This window comes from Aristolochia californica, unplaced genomic scaffold (assembly GCF_029961685.1).
Source record: "Aristolochia californica isolate CCGP_79_NKW_82.1479 unplaced genomic scaffold, dmAriCali1.0.hap1 SCAF_13, whole genome shotgun sequence".
Taxonomy (NCBI): Eukaryota; Viridiplantae; Streptophyta; class Magnoliopsida; order Piperales; family Aristolochiaceae; genus Aristolochia; species Aristolochia californica.
Window position 1 is genome coordinate 2,208,939 of NW_027181804.1, and position 18,097 is coordinate 2,227,035.

An 18,097-nucleotide genomic window follows, 5' to 3' on the forward strand; every position below is an offset into this window, starting at 1 on the left:
GATCAGAACGTGATTTATGACCCTTCTTGGATGCTCTGCCCCCCCCCCCCACCCCCTTGTCACATATGAGTTATCAACATCAGCTCAATAAAGCTATAGGTCCACTATTGCGTGTAAATTATTTATAAAATTACACAAAGATAGTAGGTGATTAAAACTTTACATTTAATTTGTTTATAATGTATGTCAAACGCCTAGCCAATACAACTCAACAGACCGGTCTGTTAGGTACTTAACCCAGGTGGACCAAGGGTGGATGGAACCTAACCCAAGTGGACCGGAACCACCTAGCTCTGACACCCACCGTTTCCATTTCCTACCGCTTCCGTCGGGATTCGAAAGCGAAACGTGGTGCCTAGTTCTGATGCCATGTCAGCGCCTAGCCAATACTACCCAACAAATCGATCTGTTAGGTGCGGAAAGCTACCGCCTACAAGAGTGGACGGAACCACTTGACCGCCTCTCACGGGATTCAAACGCAGGATGTGGCGTGTCCAACTCTGATACTATAACAGCGGCTAGCCAATACAACCCAACAGACCGATCTGTTAGGTGCGGAAAATAGAGTACTTAACCCAAGTGGACCAGGGGTGGACGGAACCTAAACCAAGTGGACCAGAACCACCTAACTCTGACAATGCAATCACTAATTATTTTTATCTCTATCATTATCTTTATATCTATCACTATATTTATCTTTATTTCTATCATTATTTTTATATCTATCATTATATTTATCTTTATCTCTATCATATACCTCATTCTTATCTAGTAGGAGTTTATTATCTTTGTATCTATCACTATAAATTATTTATAGAATTATACAAAGATGGTAGGTGATTAAACTCTACATTTAATTTATTTTTAATACAATCAATAAATTTTTTTTATCTTTATCATTATCTTTATATATATTATTATATTTATCTTTATCTCCGTCGTATACTTCATTCTTATCCAAGAAAAATTTATTATCTTTATATCTATCACTATATTTATCCCTACTATCTCTAGTATAGGTGATGAAAACTTTCCAAAGAAGGGTGGGGAAGGACCCCAACCTCCCTTTCCAACAATGAAAGTTGAAGAGATTCCGCCTTCCACGGAAGACGACCCTCCTAATTACTAGACATTTGTCATTCGTGAAAGGTCTATTCGTATAAATTAAAACAATGGAGAGGTCTTCCTCCGAGATAATACCAAAAACCAGAGAGAAGAGTGGCGACCTCCCTTCCCCTCTCTACTGTTGCCTTCCTCGTCAATGGGAATGGGAAACGTAAAATAGACTTCCTTCCATTACAGAAACATAGCTCTACCCAATATAATTAAGAACATAAATAAATCAATCAATTAAAACTACCCGTTTAACCAGCTCTCTGTAATAGACCCAATTCAATATCTTATTTATTGGGTGGGTACTGGGTACAGGTTTGGGAATATTTAGCAAGAAATTTAATACAAAATTTATCACTATATTCTAAATAAAACCTCCAAATTTATTGGCAGCGACTCTCATTCTGTTCTGGCTTTCTTTAATTTCTTCAGAGCTTAAAAAATCAAAATTGTCAAAAAAAAGTAAGATACTTACGAGAAAGAAATCAAATTAATAAATAATAATTGTTGTAATATTATACAGCGGATCCACCGGAGGGTGAAGCCTATCCTAAAAAGATAGTGCGCCCGCCCTGCAGAAAAGTCTTGCCATTCTTTTGGCGTGAATCAGTTTCCACGGAAGTAACAAACCTGGGCAAGCTTGCCCTTTATCGAAACTCGGTATTACTTTCCTTTCTTTATTATTTTTTTCTGTTCATGGCAAGATCGTGGGTGTTTGCCGGGAAACTTCTCAGGCAAAACAATCTTGCATGATAATTTGGGTCTATAGCTGTTCCTGTGGTTGTGTACATCATAGACGGGAGGTCAAGATACTCAGAAATTGCAAGGTGTGTCATGGGTTTGATCCGTTTCTGCTTCCTACGCGGAGAAGAAGATATGAAAGTCTCTTTTTGTTGTCTTCTCCTGTGATTACAATGAGAAAGGCTTGACGTGGGTTTTAATTTTTTTTGGGTCTTTGCCTCATTTTGTTGTTTTTCATTGATCATATAAATTAGAGGTGGGCGAAAATTGTTGTGGAATTAAAAAAGTAACCCAGTAGGAATTTTAGGTTTTTGTTTTATGTTCTCGATGCCCTTCGACTTGTTTTGGAGGTTTATCCATGGAATACACGAGTGAATGGACTTAGGCTGCCCTATCTGCATTGCATTTATGGTTACAATATTGATGTTTTTGACTTTATGTAGCTTCTATATTGCTCATCGAAGTCACCGGCTACAGGTATTTGACAGGTACTTAGATACCTGTCTGTGGGAGGGCCTTATTTATTCGCATACTATGTATTCCTTGTCCTTCGTGGCAGGAATTTTGGCATGCCCTCTAATTTCCTCTGTAAAAATCTTCTCGCGTTTGCTTGTGATCTTAAATTTCCTTAGTTCTGTCTCTGGTTTTTGTGCTTGGTCAGTACAGGTTTCTAAGTTTTTCCTTTCTGTTTAAGATAGATTTTTTGCTAAAAAAGAATGACTACAAAGTTTTGTTTTCCTTTTGTTTTGGATAGAGTTCTTCCTGCATATGTTTATCTGCGGTTGATGTGCATTTTGGTGTTTTGAGGGGTCACTGTTTTTCAAACTTTGGAGTTGACAAATACGATATTTACAAAGTTAGTTTTTTGTTATCTGTGGCTCCCATATCTAAATCTTAGTTTTCGTCTCTTAAACTACACTTTCTTCACTTTGATTTTCTTAGACAATTTGAGGATAAGTTCTTACTGTTTGTTTAAGACCTCTTTGGAGCCTGTAAGTTGGTTGTCATAACATATAGTTTCTGAGGATGCTGTTTTCAATTCATTTTTCCCTTTATCTGATATCTGTTCTTTCTTCTCTTTGATTTTCCTAGACATTTTGGGATCAAGTCAGCACTAGAAGTTTAAGATCCTTTGGATCATAGGGAGTTTGACATACTGCTTTAGTTGTATTTGTATGTTGAAGTAGCAGGTTGCTTGCAGTGAAGTTGTCTCTTGTAGTTATCTTCATGGTGTAAGCTTTTTTGAATGAATCTTGTTTAACTATTCCAGTATGATATTTGATATAGATATGGAGATTCCACCCTTCAAATGAAGAAGATTTAACCTCCTTTATTCTGACTTAATTCTCTTCCGAGTAAATTTTGGTCCATCAATCATTTTTAAAATGCAAAACGCTTAGCTTTCCAGTAAATTAGTCTTTAAGATGAATCATTCAATATTGTTTCGGTACAACAATATTTTCTGAAGTCATGATTTGGGACTATTTATTATCCAAAATTTAGTTTTCCTTTTCTTACAAATTTCATGGCGTTCTTTTGAAAATTTTCATCCTTCTAAAAGACTTTGCTTATTTGAAAATACAAATTTGATGAGGTTACACAACCTTTATGAAATTCTTCCTCTTCTTTTATTTACTAGTTTTTCTCTCTTCCATGTTTGACATCAGTGAGTGAATACAATGGGTCAAGCTCTCGGCTGTGTTCAAGTAGACCAATCAACAGTAGCTATTAAGGAAAGATTTGGAAAGTTTCAAGAAGTGCTTGAGCCTGGATGCCACTGCTTGCCCTGGTGCTTCGGTAATCAGCTGGCAGGACATCTTTCTCTGAGGCTCCAGCAGCTGGATGTCAAATGTGAGACAAAAACAAAGGTGTGCCTCAACCCCTCTCGTTTTAGCAGTATGGTTGCATAAAGCTACAAAAATTTATACTGCTTTTTGAGTTTTGACAAGAAAAAGATATCCTATAACTTTTGTTATCAAAATTTTGATCAGATACTCATGCTCCTTTTTAATTCTAGATATGAAATTTATTGAAGCACCCATATTAGTGTGTTAGGCAGGCCAATAAGATGTGATTTTATTTTGTAGAGTTTGTAATGAGTGAAATTTGGAATTTACCATGAAGCAACTGCTACCTTCAACCTTTCATAAGTTTTAGTAGAACACATACTGAGTTTACACTTCCAACTGTGTAAACAGACGATGGTGTTGTGAAATGTATGGAATCTCAAACAAAATTATGTCTGTTGTTTGTAAATGGAACAAAAATATTTAACATTATTATTGTTTTACTTCATTCCATTTTGTGTATAATTTTCGTCTACAAATTTTTTCTGACATACCTTACCCTTTTTTTACTTTATTAATTTCTCCAGGACAATGTTTTTGTTAATGTGGTTGCCTCTGTGCAATACCGTGCCTTGGCTGACAAGGCGAGTGATGCATTCTATAAGCTTAGCAATACCAGGAGCCAAATCCAGGCGTACGTGTTTGACGGTAGGAATAAAAAACCTAAACTTTGGATTTTTCTTGGTTTCATGCTTGTATCTATCTGCTTCTTCTCTTGGGACCTTAGAGAGTGAGTCTTTATAGGAGCATGTATGATGCTGGTGGTTAGTTATTAGTAGATCTTATAAAATATATTTTCTAGTTTAGGCACAAAAGTCTAATTGCATCAATTTTTTAATTTTCATATATGCGCTTACAATTGTTAGGTGTCTCATTCTTCTTGCATTTGATTTCTCACTGTAAGTCTTCTGTTGATTGAAAAACATCTTTTGTGCATTAAACAAATGGTTAAAGCTCAGATTGGAGACCATTGAAGGTCATTGGCCTGTGATGATGCTTGAAAATTTCGGTTGATAAATCTATGTCAGGGATAAAATTTAGCTGCATTTCATCATTCAAGTTGATACCTAGAAGTTTATTATTGGTCACTGAAGATCTCCTAGTGATTGAGGGTGCTCCTCCATTTTTCAGTAATTCGAGCCAGTGTCCCTAAGCTCAATCTGGATGACACTTTTGAGCAAAAGAATGAAATTGCTAAAGCAGTTGAGGAGGAGCTTGAAAAGGTAATCGGCATGAGTTTAGATAATTGCATTTGTTTTATGATAAACGATATCTGTACCAATTAGTTGATACTTTTGTTACTCTTACCAACCCTACTTTTTCATCGTTTTATAACTTCCTTTGCAATTACTTTATCTGGTAGGCTATGTCTGCTTATGGCTTTGAGATCGTTCAGACACTCATTGTTGATATAGAACCTGATGAGCATGTCAAACGAGCCATGAATGAAATTAATGCAGGTGAATTATCGGTTTTAAAGCTTATGTTTCCAGATTCGATGTGTTTGTCATTTCTTTTGCTCTTTTTTTTTCTTTCTAATTATTAATTTTACAAGTTGTCAGGTATATTTATACTTCTCTGTAATGAATCCTTTCGAGCTAAAACAGTTTCTCTGAATTCCTCTTAGTTTATATGTATATATATATTTTACCTGTTTTCAGCTGCACGGATGAGAGTGGCAGCAAATGAGAAAGCTGAAGCTGAGAAAATCCTCCAAATCAAGCGTGCTGAGGGTGAGGCTGAATCAAAATACCTATCTGGTTTAGGTATTGCTCGCCAGCGCCAAGCAATCGTTGATGGGTTGAGGGACAGTGTGCTTGGTTTCTCAATCAATGTGCCAGGGACCACTGCAAAGGACGTCATGGACATGGTTTTGGTCACCCAATACTTTGATACAATGAAGGAGATTGGGGCGGCATCCAAATCATCGGCAATATTCATCCCCCATGGGCCAGGTGCTGTTCGTGACGTTGCGACCCAGATCCGTGAAGGGCTGCTTCAGGCATCAACTGCTCACCTCTAGATAAAGAACTCAAGGTTTGCCTGCGATGTTGTGTATAGAGTTTCCAAATGTTGCTTTTCTGTAGTGTTTCAGTGATGCTCTGTTATCCTGAAGTGGTCTTTTGGATTTGTTGGACTGGTAAGGTGGTGATCAATACCTAGATAGTTTTTTTCTCCTTTTTTTCACTCTTCTGATACTGGCACATAAATAAGAAGCATTCCTTGTATCTGATACATCATCATATACCAGTAAGGAGCTTGAAATACATTTCTTATAATGTTCTTTCCAGGGGGACCTTGAGGAGGGTCACATTATGCTCTGGGAGAGCAAGATGATGATGAGGTTGGTGCCCAGGTTGATTTTTATATCATTCATTCTAACAGGGTGGCTCAAGAATAGAGGATCATCTTTTAATAATGAAGAATGCTGGATCAAAGAGACAAGAAGGGAGAAATTCAGATCCTAAATCAGTCAATCCTTATCGTTTTGCTTATATTTAAGATATACTAAATTTTGACTCGATCAAACATTTGAAATGTCGTTCAAACTTAAATAATAAAAAGGGCTACTTACCATCTAAAAATTGATTTTCGTCTGGGTAGGAACATTGAGGAAAGCCGGGAATAGTTACATCCTTCTCTCTCCATCTCCCTGTCCCTCCCTCTCTCCCCACCTCTACCCAACCAACACGGTAGGTGTTCTCATTCTCTAATCACTCCCAAACTGTAAGCAGAAAGAATGTTAATTTGATTTAATAAGATCCAGTTTTTAGGAACTGGCAACGGACAAAGCAAATGGCGAGATCTTCCCGACTCCTAGATGACTTCAAGAGTTTGGTTGCCACTCCAAAAACTTGAGAAGTATCGTCAATGCCGAGCTCGAGAGAGGGTTCTCCATTAGAATATGCTTTCCAACTGCTGCTAGACATATGAAGCAGAGGACATGAATTTGAATTTTTATAATTATATTATTTATATTAGTATGATCAACTTCATATTTAAAAAAAAAAAATACTATAATTATCATTAAATTAAAATTAAAATAATTATCTATATAACAAATTTGTTTCCAATATATATGCAAACTTCTACATCAAAGAGAGATGAAGTCCTCCCCATTCCACCTCGATTATTTTACACAGTATTGATGACAATTATTGGTCTCAAGACTTGAACAACGATAGTAGTCCCAACCAAAAGATTAACAACACAACCAATCGTGTACCAAAAAGCATATGAATGAATCACTTAAAAAAAATAGACTGAAAGACCATTCAAAACAGAAGCAGCTCAGCATCAATCTTTCGATTTTGAAGAACTCTAGGAAAGAAACCATTCAAGCTAACGTTTGAAAGAGAGGCTGGCATCAGATGAAGGAGCTGTGAGAGCCCTTCACAGAACTTTGATCTTCATAGAGAGGAGAAATAGGTAAGAAAAGCTGCATGGAAGTCTTCATCTCCATGGTCCAATATACCCATCAAAAACATTTAACAGCCGTCATATTATTCAACAGCCGATCAACAAACTCAAAAATAACATTACTCCAAAAAGAATCAAACAAAAATGGAGTCTTCACGTTTCTGTTGCATTTCTTCTTCATCTTATTGCGGTCAAGTCATTTTGGAAGCACATCTTTCCTACCTCTCATTTCAGACTACAGCATCCAAGCACCAGCAAAAAAGTACCTTAAAGCTTGAGAGCCAATGCCAGGCCGAGCTTTGTGGGCTTCTCAATGGCTCTCGTGTCAACTTCTCCAGAAAGGGTCAAGGTTGATTTTGGCCTCCATTCATGCTGGATCAGGCCACTGACCTTACCATAGTTGTTCACTCGGCCTTTAACCATGGTGAAAGGATCCAAAGTATGTTGGACTCCAACGGTGAAGGTGTTATCATTGCTTGGGAAGTTGTGTGTCATCTCCGCACCAACTGCAGTGTTTGTTTCAGGGTATGCTACTCGGTGGAATGAAGCCGTAAGGTTGTCAAACTTGTCATTCCTACACATACAGTGATAACAGAATAAATACAGCCAATTGACTGCAAAAATTCCAGATCTACAAATTGCATAAGAGGGAGAGGGGAAGAAACTCCTACTCACAGGGTCAAAGCAGCAACAAGATCTGAGTGGGTGTAGCTCAACCCTGCATTGTACTTACCCAAGGTGTTAGTGGTGGAGTCAAGAGACACATCAACACCCACTGAAACAGTGGAGGTGCCAAATACACCAGAGAAGTTCACAATTGGGTTAGGGGTCAACCCAATGCTACCACAGATACCCGCATAATCATGCAAGTATTGCATTTCCAACTGCCACAAAGGAAGAAAACAGCAACCAATACTGCTATACATGAGAACCAGACGTAGTTCACTATCATTTGTAAACTTAAAAAACTTGAAGTTTGAATTTACAATAGATCAATTGGGACCATATGCGAAAAGACTTATACCAAATCTACAAAAACAAAACGAATTTAAATATCTAGCAAACGTTTACATGGCATCATTTGCAGATTCATGAGCCACAACAGAAGGTACTTTACAACAAAAAGGGGCAAGAAACTGAACTTAGAATTTTAGAAAAAAAGTGAGAATAAGAGTAGTAAAAATTTGGTATAAATATCAAAGCGAAATAGCATATAAGAAAAAAAATATCTGTTTGACAAAGAATAATCAGACAGATAGCAAAACTTACTGACAAACGACAGACAAACAGACAAAAATTGTCCCACCTTGCCAGACCTTTGATCAGGAACAGTGTAACGGAAAATTGTCTTGAGCCCAGGAATAGCTTCATCATAAGTTACAGTGGCAAAAACCTTAAAAAAATTACAAAAAAGTACAGTCATAGTTAGCAGCTCTTTTTCTATGTAAAAATACTAAATGGATAGGCAGCATAACAATACACTAACTGAATTCATCTCACATTGGAATTCGTGTCCACTTTGATGTCAGTGGTGACATTCTTGTGTTTAATCTGAGTATTAATATCTGCTAATATGATCTCACCCTTCTTCAATCCATTTGACGTAATTGCCTGAGAATAAAACACTAATTGTCAACAAATAACACAAATCTGATAGTTGTGGATGAGATACGGTCATCCCTCTCAATAATCCCACCTCTCATGCAGTGCAACCGATCCAATCAGGTGCCAAACAATATGGAAATTCTCACAAAACTAAATACCAAATTATCAACAACCTGTAAATAGTAATCCCTCATCTTGACGGAAAAAAAAGGGTAACAACCAGGTACCACAATGCACCAAATAATAAAAAGTAAGTTCAAGACCGTCAATCAAATAACAGCAATTAAAAATCCAAAAAATGAATTAAATTAAATATAAAAGTAACTCACAACTCCATTAGCAGTGTAGGTCGTCAAGCTGAATTTCGGATCTGTTTGGAAATCCTTGTAAAGAAGATCTAAAAAAACCAAAAATGAAAAAAAAAGAAAAAAAAAAAAAAAAAAAAAGAGAGAGCTTAAGAACGAACCAAAACCAAAAACAAGGAGTGCACTTCAAAAAACGAAACAGAATCCACAGAAATCATTACCTTTCGCCTTCTTGCTAATGTCAGTGTACAGTCCTGGTCCCTTCACCATTGCTGCGACACGGCGAACGATAAAATCTGTGAAAACGAAAGACCGCGAGTGATTCAAAGCTTCAGTTTCCTTTTCTCCAGCTTTCGCTCCCCCGTCTTAGAAATAGCGAGAACAGAGCGCAGAAATGAAACCGAACCCTAAATACAGACTGGAATTTCAGTTATTTTATAAATTATCTAAATATCTGGTTATTACACGTGGCGATACTGGAATAAATGCATGGGAAAGCGTGGTGACCAATTCGTAAGACAAAAAAGCACGTGCCGAAAATATTCGATTCCTTCAGGCTTTGGTGGGTCCGCATCGATTTTAAAAACGTGGAGATTTCACTGCCGCTGATCGTCTTTTAACTCATCAAGCGAGACAGAACAATCCCCGCCATTCGATTACGGGAAAATAAACGGATTTAAAAGGTACCGCCACGTTTGGCCGTCTCAGTATCGCTTACAGTATCCGGATCTTGAAAACCTTCTCCCGGTTCAAGCTCAGAGGAAGGGAAAGAGTGATGGCCGATTGGCTCCAGAATTCAGATGCAGGGAGCGGGAGCCAGATGCTTGAAGAAAAGAGTGGAGAGGAAGGGCGGGAAAGACTGGTGGAGAGAGGTCATGAAGAGAGAGAAAGCACTCCTCCAGCTCTTCGGCCATGTGCCGATCTTATCGCCCGTATCTTCTCTCAGCTCGACTGTGTCGATCTCCTCCACTGCTCTCTTGTCTGCAAGTAAGCGCCTTTCCTTTCTTCTTCTTCTTCTAACTCATCTCGTTATTCTTTTGTCTTTTGTTTTTCTGAAAACATCTGTTGAGTATATTTTACATTATTAACTATATGGTGCTGATGTGGTAATGAAGCATGAAAATAGCGAGGGGAGGATCATGAAAAAAGTGGATGAATTGAGCTTTTTTTTCAAATTCACGTGCATTTATTTTACTAAGAGGGGAACCACTCTCGAATCGTTAGGATAAATACGGCTTACTCCATAATTGATTCTTCCGCTTTCTGGAGAGTCTTCTCTCGTGACCTTACGAGGGCTGAACATCTGCTGATGTGTAGTTATCCATACCCAGGACGACAAGATTATGAGTGAGGTTATTTAGTAATACTAATCTTGCATTGAACAGCTGGGCCCTGTTTTGTAGAAATTTACTTATTTATGTACAACCGCTAAACTGAAAGCAAGGCGGTCCAAAAGCTAACGAGACCGTTTGGCCAAGTAAAAGTTGGTTTCCTCTCTCTCTTGTGCAAAAATCAGGTGTACTTTGCTGGTGTATTAGCCTTGATCCCTTTCAGAGAACAAAGAGGTGCAATACTTTAGGAAAAAAGGGGGCAGGCTCGGTTCTTTTCCCTATAGATTTCTTAAAGGGGCATATAAAATAATGTTCAAGAAAGTTCCTTCACTCAATGGTTTAGTTTAATTGAATTGGTTTTTTTCACTCGTTCCCTTTTTTTCATGTGTTTAGATGTCTGAAGAGTACAAAAGTGACAACCTCTTTATCTTTCTGTGGTCAGATTCTGACAATGAAAAGAAAGTGGATGAATTTTTCTGTTAGATTTTCTTAAATATCATAGCTCGAAGATTTGGATGTGAGACAGCATGTTAATTTGAAGGAATGATTTTGGAGTTGGAGTTGTCGCTATTTTTCAACTAACTGGGAAATACCAATAACCAAGGACTGTAGGCGCCTTATGTGACTAAATCAATGGTCAGACACTCATTCTGGTGTTATGATTTACTTATATAGAATTCCTTGTAGTTTCCTTGTGTGCTTCTTATTCTGCTTGGATATCTTCAGCATATGTTTTTACCATCTCCAACAGAGTTTAGCTTTGCTATGATGTCACCCTCTCTATATTCCTCTAGATATATTACCTGAAAAATTTTCCCTTGAAACTTTTATGGTTCTCTTGTGCTAGTTGTCAAACACTAACTTATGAGGTTCTTGCAGGCAGTGGTACAGATGTTCTTCTGAGCTGAGAGAGGGTTGGAAGAATGAATATATAGAGGCATATAACCAGTTTGGGTTGGGAATTAAAAAGGAAACACATCCACCCTCTTCAACTTGTTCTATAAGTGGTTTGCATTATTGGTGCCCGTGATTTTTCCCTCTTGGTTTCTATTTGAGAATAAAAAGTGTAAAATAATGTATGAAAGAAAAATTAAAGCTTTGTGTAAATATCAGTGGAGGTGTAAAAGATGACGATATGATACCGTTATTCAATGTTTGTGTTGGCATGTAGGTCTGAAGTTTGATGTGCTAAAAATTTGAAAGTAATTGTTTATTTTCATGTATAAAACTTATATTCAAGCCACAAGGTTTGGGGGGGGCTGTTTCCATGAAAAGGTATGGAAGTTGGTGGAAATAAACCCTCATCTTGGGATAATACTAAGTTTAAGAAGTTGTGCAAGTAGTCAAGTAGTTATTTCTAAAATTGAAATTGCATGTACTTTGATTTACCGAGGTCAAGTAGAGTCTTCTACTGTGTGGACATGGAGTGCAGGTTCATGTGCATGCAGAATGGCTCAACCATCAGAGCAGCCGTCATATACAGGCGACACTGGAAGAAAAGCTTAGTGATTTGTTTCTGCTCTGAAGTTTTAAAACTATTGATGCCTTACATGGAAAAGTAGTCTGCCTAACCTATTATTCAGTGTAGTTGGCACAGATGACATGAGTATCCTACTGTGCACTTGGGGGGACCATAGTAGAAAAAAACTAATTTATCAATAATTGGTTTTAGCTAAAACGTAAAAAGAAGATTTATCTTAAATAAAAATTTAAAATATTAAATATCTCAACTAGATTTCTCCTATAACTTTGTTTTTTTTTTTTTTAGTACAGATTTCTCCTATAACTCTTTATAATGGGTTTTATCAAACCAAATAATTGGGTCACAAAGGGAAAACCAGGGAAAGTTTCTTCATATAATAGCTAATTCAACTTGTTACATAGCACCCAAAAAATTAAGGGGGTCACCAAAGGAAAATTAGGGGAAATTTTTTCCTAAAAATAGCTAATTCAACATGCTACATTGCAGGGGCACCACTGCTTTGCATTCCAAAAAAATTAGCGGTCCAACACCATGAAACTAGGGTTAAGTCATCTTTATGTATCCCAAAAATTCAGGGGACCATGGCCCTCCCCGGCTCACCCCTTGGTCCACCCCTGGTCCACCCCTGCACTTGGAGCATAAGTCCATCCACAAGCCAACATTCCAAAAACAATTGTAAGGCCTATACTGATAGGCTGCACAAGAGGTCAAGCTAAAAAATCTGTAATGATCCCTGTTCCATGGTGCATGCGAAAAATTCTTTCCTGTTTATGTAGGACACAGTTGTTGGCTACCAAATTGATTGCTTGGAACAATCTAGGGACAAATATTTTGCAACACGGGGTATCCATTCGGCTTGAATATTCCAAGCGCCTCTTTGTGGGTATATGTGAGTCCTACTGTTCATATTTTCATGTCATTCATCAACTGGATTTGGATTTCCTCAATAAAGTTTGACGAATAGGAGTCCAAGAAAATGCTCAGGCTTACACATTGGTCTAACCACCAAAACAATAACAAGGGACAACTTCAACATTCAGAAGAAGGCTAATGTAGAGGCTGCTTGTAGATTTAAACTTCATTTACCTTCTTAAATTATCATTGAGTATCCCCTCCATCAAAGTCTTAACTCTATGTATTGCTTACTCATACAGAAGTGTATAGAAATATTAGTAAAACAGAAAGAGTAGTATATCGATGACAAATTCTTGTAATTTTATTATGTGGCTGCAAATACAGAATCTGTGTAATGAAAAGATACTTCCACTGAGCTATCCAACTTCCTGTAATTGGTGGTAGTTTTAGCAAAGTACATGGATATGCAAATACCTCTGAGCTTGTACCCTTATTCTGGTGTCGTCTTGTGGAAAGAAGTATATTTAAAAACTGAGAAGAACATAGTAAATCAGTGTTATTGGCAAGGCAATAAGCATGCCAAAGATAACCCTACAGGCAAAAGGAGGTCATGTTAGTAAGTTCCTGCAATTTGATATTATTGGTGACATTTTTGCTAAGTTTTCGTTTTCTCCTTTTTTTGTGATAGTTATTATTTCTTTTATGGTGAAAGTGATGATATTTGAAGAGTTAACTACCCGGTGCTTAAGATCTCTGGATGTAGATTATACTCTCTAGCAAATACAAATGGCACGATTCCTTGTGGAAGAGCAGCCTGCAGCAAAAGTTTGTAGGGTTTGAGCTTCTCTGGATATCATAAAGTACAACACATCACATGCTTGAGCACTTATCATTTAGATGACTTTTTGTCAATGGCTAATTTATACAGCAACATGAATAAGTTAGCAATATTGTAATCTTTCAACATTGATAAGTATGTTTTCTTTGTCATTATATTCGGTATGACATGTTAGTGGAGATAAAAATTGTGGGACCTTTATTGTTCACACAACAAGTTAACATGGTGATTTTTAAGGGACATAGTGATATAGTGGAATAGTGAAAAACACATACATTCATGGTGACTATCCATGTATCTTAGTCCACAAAAAGACAAATATCTTATATCATGTATCAATTGTTTGGTTGCACAAATTGTTTTTGTTGTAGCAATATTAATTATGCAAACATACTCCCATTTCCATTTGCCCCAAGGCCTGAACCCAAAACCTTACACTAATAATCTCTTCTACCAACAATGCATCCACAAACTACTTTCCTTGATAAATTATATTCGTTTTAATAGCAAAGAAGCAAGCTACATGACATGACTGCTTTATAGTTGCTAGTCAATGACTACCATTATAGAATTACCTCATTAAAGAAAAAAGAGAATCATTCTGTAATTATTGATATGTTGGATATTATCTTAAGAAAATCTTTTTGTGAACCATTATTTTTGTGTTACATAATGTAAGGAGAGATTGTTCTTAACATTCCAGGATACTGTGAAGTGGTATGACCTATCACTCTGTTTTCTTTTTTGTTTCTTATTGAGATTTAGAAGAGTGAGTGAAGAGAATTTTTTTGGAAACAGCAGCCAAAAGCTGCATCAGAATCAGGGCTCAAAAAGTCGAGCCTTTCCTTTTATTTGATTTTGCTTAAGTGAATTACATCAAAAGGACAGAAATGCCCCTTTATACAAGATGTCTTATAACTACTTCAATACATATCAGAATTGTGTGAAACTCGAAATAACATTATGACCAGTAGCCTAACATGCTGGACATTAGACTCCACATAGTATGGTAAAATGAGTATTTGAACAATATGCAACTCATTTTTCTATAAAGATTGCACTGTACATACCTGTACAATTGCTATATCTAGCGCTCTGGCCTTCAGTCCAGCAGCATAGGAGGAAGCTGCCATCATAGAGGGCCCTAGCAGAAACCTTATTGCCATGGATAAGACTGCCATCCGGGAACCACATGCTACAATTTTAGATTGAGATGCCATGAAAAGACCTGTGAAGCATAAGGATTCACATTAGGAACGAGTCTGAACCTGTTTTTTTTCTCCATATCTAGGACAATATTTGCACCTAAACTGAACATGGCCATTCCTAGTCCTCCATCTGCCAAAATTGATACAGATTTGTCAATGACCTCAGGCAGCTTCAATCCATACCTGAAATAGGTTCAACTGCATCACTTGGTTAACTGATTAGTTTGAAGTCTAAACCACATAAAACTTTAGTTGTTTCTCGAAGTTGAAGTCTAGTATCCCACCTAAAGCAGATAGTCGCCGAACACAGACCAGCCAAAGTCACATAAGTATTTGGATTCTTTATGAGTTTCCTCCAGACCATCAATAGAGTGAGCTTAGTTTTTAAACATGTGGTTGTAATTTTGCCTCGCTCCTGTTGTTGAGTTTGTGCTCCTTCTTGAGCCTCCAGTTCAGCTACAATGGAAAGAGAACCAGTCAAGCAATGAACTTCTTGATCTGAAATCTTAACAGGAAAAATGGGCTTCCAAAAGTCTGAAAGAAGCTTTAAAGAAAAAACAATTTGAACACTTAAAAAGGAAATTGAAAAAATCTTATTCATGAGTTCAATAGCGCCATGAACCTTCCAATTAACATTAAATGATAATGGTTCTACCTGGGCCTGCTTTGTGATGGTTGTTCAATATGGTGCATATGAAATCAAGAAGAAGAAAAAGTTGTTGGTCTTCAGGGAAACTGGAGATCCTACCTGTGGTTTCATCATGTTGACTTGCACTTGTTGCCTCTGCATCCCTAAACTCAAAGAGAAACAACAAAAGGCTGTACCAGATGACACTCTGCAAAACAACTATTTGTGACAACAGTTTTGCCGCTTCGTCTCCATACATAGCATTTAGTAGCGGAATTCCCATGATCAATGTGTTTGGTAGAGTAGCAACAGAAAATCCAGTAATTAACCAATCTAAGTTACCCATGGAACAAAACTTGACGGGTATTGCTAACAGAGAAAGGGCCAAGAGCTTTTGTAGTGAGTCGGCAAGTATGAGCTTGAGGATCATGTGATATGGATTGTTGCTGGAGATGACTCGGAAGGACAGAAGTGGAATTGATATGTTTGCAACAAATTTGTTAATTCCTGAACATTGCTCGGGATTGAAAAGCTTCCACCATTTTACTGATATGTATGCCAAGATCATGATTACGTAAAGAGGGACCATGGCTTCAATGACATGGTAGGTGTCTGCTAAGGAAATCATTATATGATGATCCGGCAACTATAAGGGGGTGAGATTTGTGGAGGTTTTGTTATCTCATGAAGCTGATATTGTGTTAGACTCTTATATATGGACCTAGAGTCTATTTCAATGAGTTACCTAAAGTAAAGGCAGGATGCATGGGTATTGTTTGTTTTCTCTGGATGATTAAAAGCATCCTTTAATAATATAGTATCCATATTTAAAAATGCTAAAGGAGTATGTAGCAGGTTGGTAGTACTGTAAATTTCAGACGCAGGTTACGCGGGGAAAGATGATCCTGGAAGAACTGGTATCTGTCAATTTGCTACAACAAATGTGATTTAAAAATCAATTCAGCTGATCTTTGGGGTCTTCTGAATTGCCAGTGAATTAACCTTTCTGGCTATTGCTTGCTCTCTCTCTTCTTTTGTTCATTGTTCTTGTTATGGGTTAAGAGAAATTCTGAAAGAAGGGTTCAACCAGGGATAGAAGGTTTTGATCTATTTTCTGTGCTTAACGCTCCTCTCTTCATATGGCACAATTATGTTGAAAACACGACCATTCATCTGCAATTGAGATACCTGCGGTAATCAGATGCTCTGTTGGAGGTTTTGGATATTTTGCCATCTATTGTATTTGAATTCAATAAGTTGCATACACAAAAATGTATACTTGTTGAAGATGGGCATACCTTTTCAGGACATAAGTGATCAGTTCCGATGCTTGAAGTAGGTCACAGTCTCTTGATCTGACATGGCTAGCATTTGGCAATTTAGAAACTAGATGGATTTTTGGGTCCCAGGAAAGTGTTGGAGCGAGTCTTTCAACATTTGTTTAAGGGTTAAGGATTGTCTTGCTTTCCCAGTTTGTACCTTTAGGTCATTTATTGTGTTGCTTTGTTCTAAAGGCGGTGGACAAAAAGTGGTAGACCTGGGTGAGTTATGATCATCATGTTTGGATTTCTTATTCTTTGGTTGCTGATTCATTCAAAAGCTATCTTCTGCAAAAAGTATATCATCTAGTATTTCATTTATTGATGTTTTGGATGCTTAACATTGTCATAGAAAACAATCAAGTTTATTGCATTTATAATTAGATGGTCTGACCATGCTTTACGATTAATGGCTTTAGCTGCATTCTGGGGCCTGCTGCGTGAATAACATAGTTGAAATGGCAAAGACGGTTGATATGTCTTATTATTTGCGTATAAGACATTGTTTAAACTTTAAACAGGATAATATTAACATAAACTTGAGTTTCCAAAAGAAAAGATAATGAGCCAATCCAATGGGGATTAACTTAATTGATTGAAATAATTCTTACCAGCTGTGAATCAATATATTATCTAAACGAGCTAGACTTGGTAGATGCTATATGTAGAGTCCAACTATATTGTTTTCTCTTCCGCTTTGTTTAAGCAAAATATCCCATTTTGATCTTTAGGTTCTTTATAGGGTGTGAGGGAAGAAGGCAAGAATAAAGAACAATTATAGATTGTAGGAGAAGAAAGGGTGAGTAGTAAGGTCACAGCAGTGAGTTAAGAAAGAATGCCTGCTGCAAAAATGGTCAAAAGGGTGAGAATGAGTACAGTTAGGGACTTGCTTTAAACTGAGCAAATTTTGTTAAAGGAGTCCTATCAATCCCTTTATTCAAATTCTCTTTCTTTCGGTTACCATTGACCTCTTGTCCATCCACTTTTATTCTTTACTATAATGTTTGACGATCAAAATGTTTCCCCAGTTGAGCTGGAGCTGCTCTGAGTTATTTGTGCAACAAACTCTGTTTTCACCCGTCGATTAAGGCAACAACTACCAGAAGAATCATTCATTATTTGAAGATAACATAGCCTGTTTAAGGATTTTTAGGAGTAGAGACTTGGATCATTCAGCTTTTCATGAAATCTTTTACAAACCCCACGGCCAAAGGTATCAATATCCCAAATGAAAATGAGAACGTATTGTGGGTGCTTGTAGCCTGGGGACACCAATGGGGTTAAAAGCAGATTTACTGCAGAACAATTGTTTTGGTGGGGCAACCACATGTCCTTGCAAAGGTTTTTGGTCCCCATGGAAATCAATTAATTTTTGTCTTATTACAACTTTTGATGTACAGGGTT

The 18,097-nt window shown here is 37.2% G+C and overlaps 3 protein-coding genes across 5 annotated transcripts; 1 reads left to right on the forward strand and 2 right to left on the reverse strand.

The window, feature by feature from the left end:
• The first annotated feature begins 1,665 nt into the window (after positions 1-1,665).
• LOC137948485 (hypersensitive-induced reaction 1 protein) lies at positions 1,666-5,936 on the forward strand. 3 transcript variants are annotated; one of them, XM_068794569.1, is made up of 6 exons: positions 1,666-1,773; positions 3,522-3,722; positions 4,229-4,349; positions 4,833-4,924; positions 5,065-5,161; positions 5,363-5,936. In XM_068794569.1, the coding sequence occupies exons 2-6, from the start codon at positions 3,534-3,536 to the stop codon at positions 5,722-5,724; spliced, it is 861 nt and encodes a 286-aa protein (XP_068650670.1). In that variant the 5' UTR covers positions 1,666-1,773; positions 3,522-3,533; the 3' UTR covers positions 5,725-5,936. The 3 variants fall into 3 exon arrangements, with proteins under 3 accessions (XP_068650670.1, XP_068650669.1, XP_068650671.1); XM_068794568.1 differs by having other exon boundaries at positions 1,679-1,940; XM_068794570.1 differs by lacking the exon at positions 1,666-1,773 and adding an exon at positions 1,962-2,043.
• A 1,191-nt stretch (positions 5,937-7,127) lies between these two features.
• Positions 7,128-9,418, reverse strand: LOC137947927 (mitochondrial outer membrane protein porin of 36 kDa-like). Its single transcript, XM_068793785.1, has 6 exons — positions 9,253-9,418; positions 9,056-9,123; positions 8,622-8,732; positions 8,428-8,514; positions 7,797-8,005; positions 7,128-7,695 (listed from the first exon to the last, which is right to left on the reverse strand). The coding sequence occupies exons 1-6, from the start codon at positions 9,299-9,301 to the stop codon at positions 7,389-7,391; spliced, it is 831 nt and encodes a 276-aa protein (XP_068649886.1). The 5' UTR covers positions 9,302-9,418; the 3' UTR covers positions 7,128-7,388.
• A 3,728-nt stretch (positions 9,419-13,146) lies between these two features.
• LOC137948476 (auxin efflux carrier component 8) lies at positions 13,147-16,002 on the reverse strand. Its single transcript, XM_068794559.1, has 6 exons — positions 15,495-16,002; positions 15,031-15,202; positions 14,844-14,929; positions 14,609-14,766; positions 13,438-13,514; positions 13,147-13,291 (listed from the first exon to the last, which is right to left on the reverse strand). Exons 1-6 carry the CDS (start codon positions 16,000-16,002, stop codon positions 13,225-13,227), a joined length of 1,068 nt encoding a protein of 355 aa, XP_068650660.1. The 3' UTR covers positions 13,147-13,224.
• Positions 16,003-18,097: the final 2,095 nt, after the last annotated feature.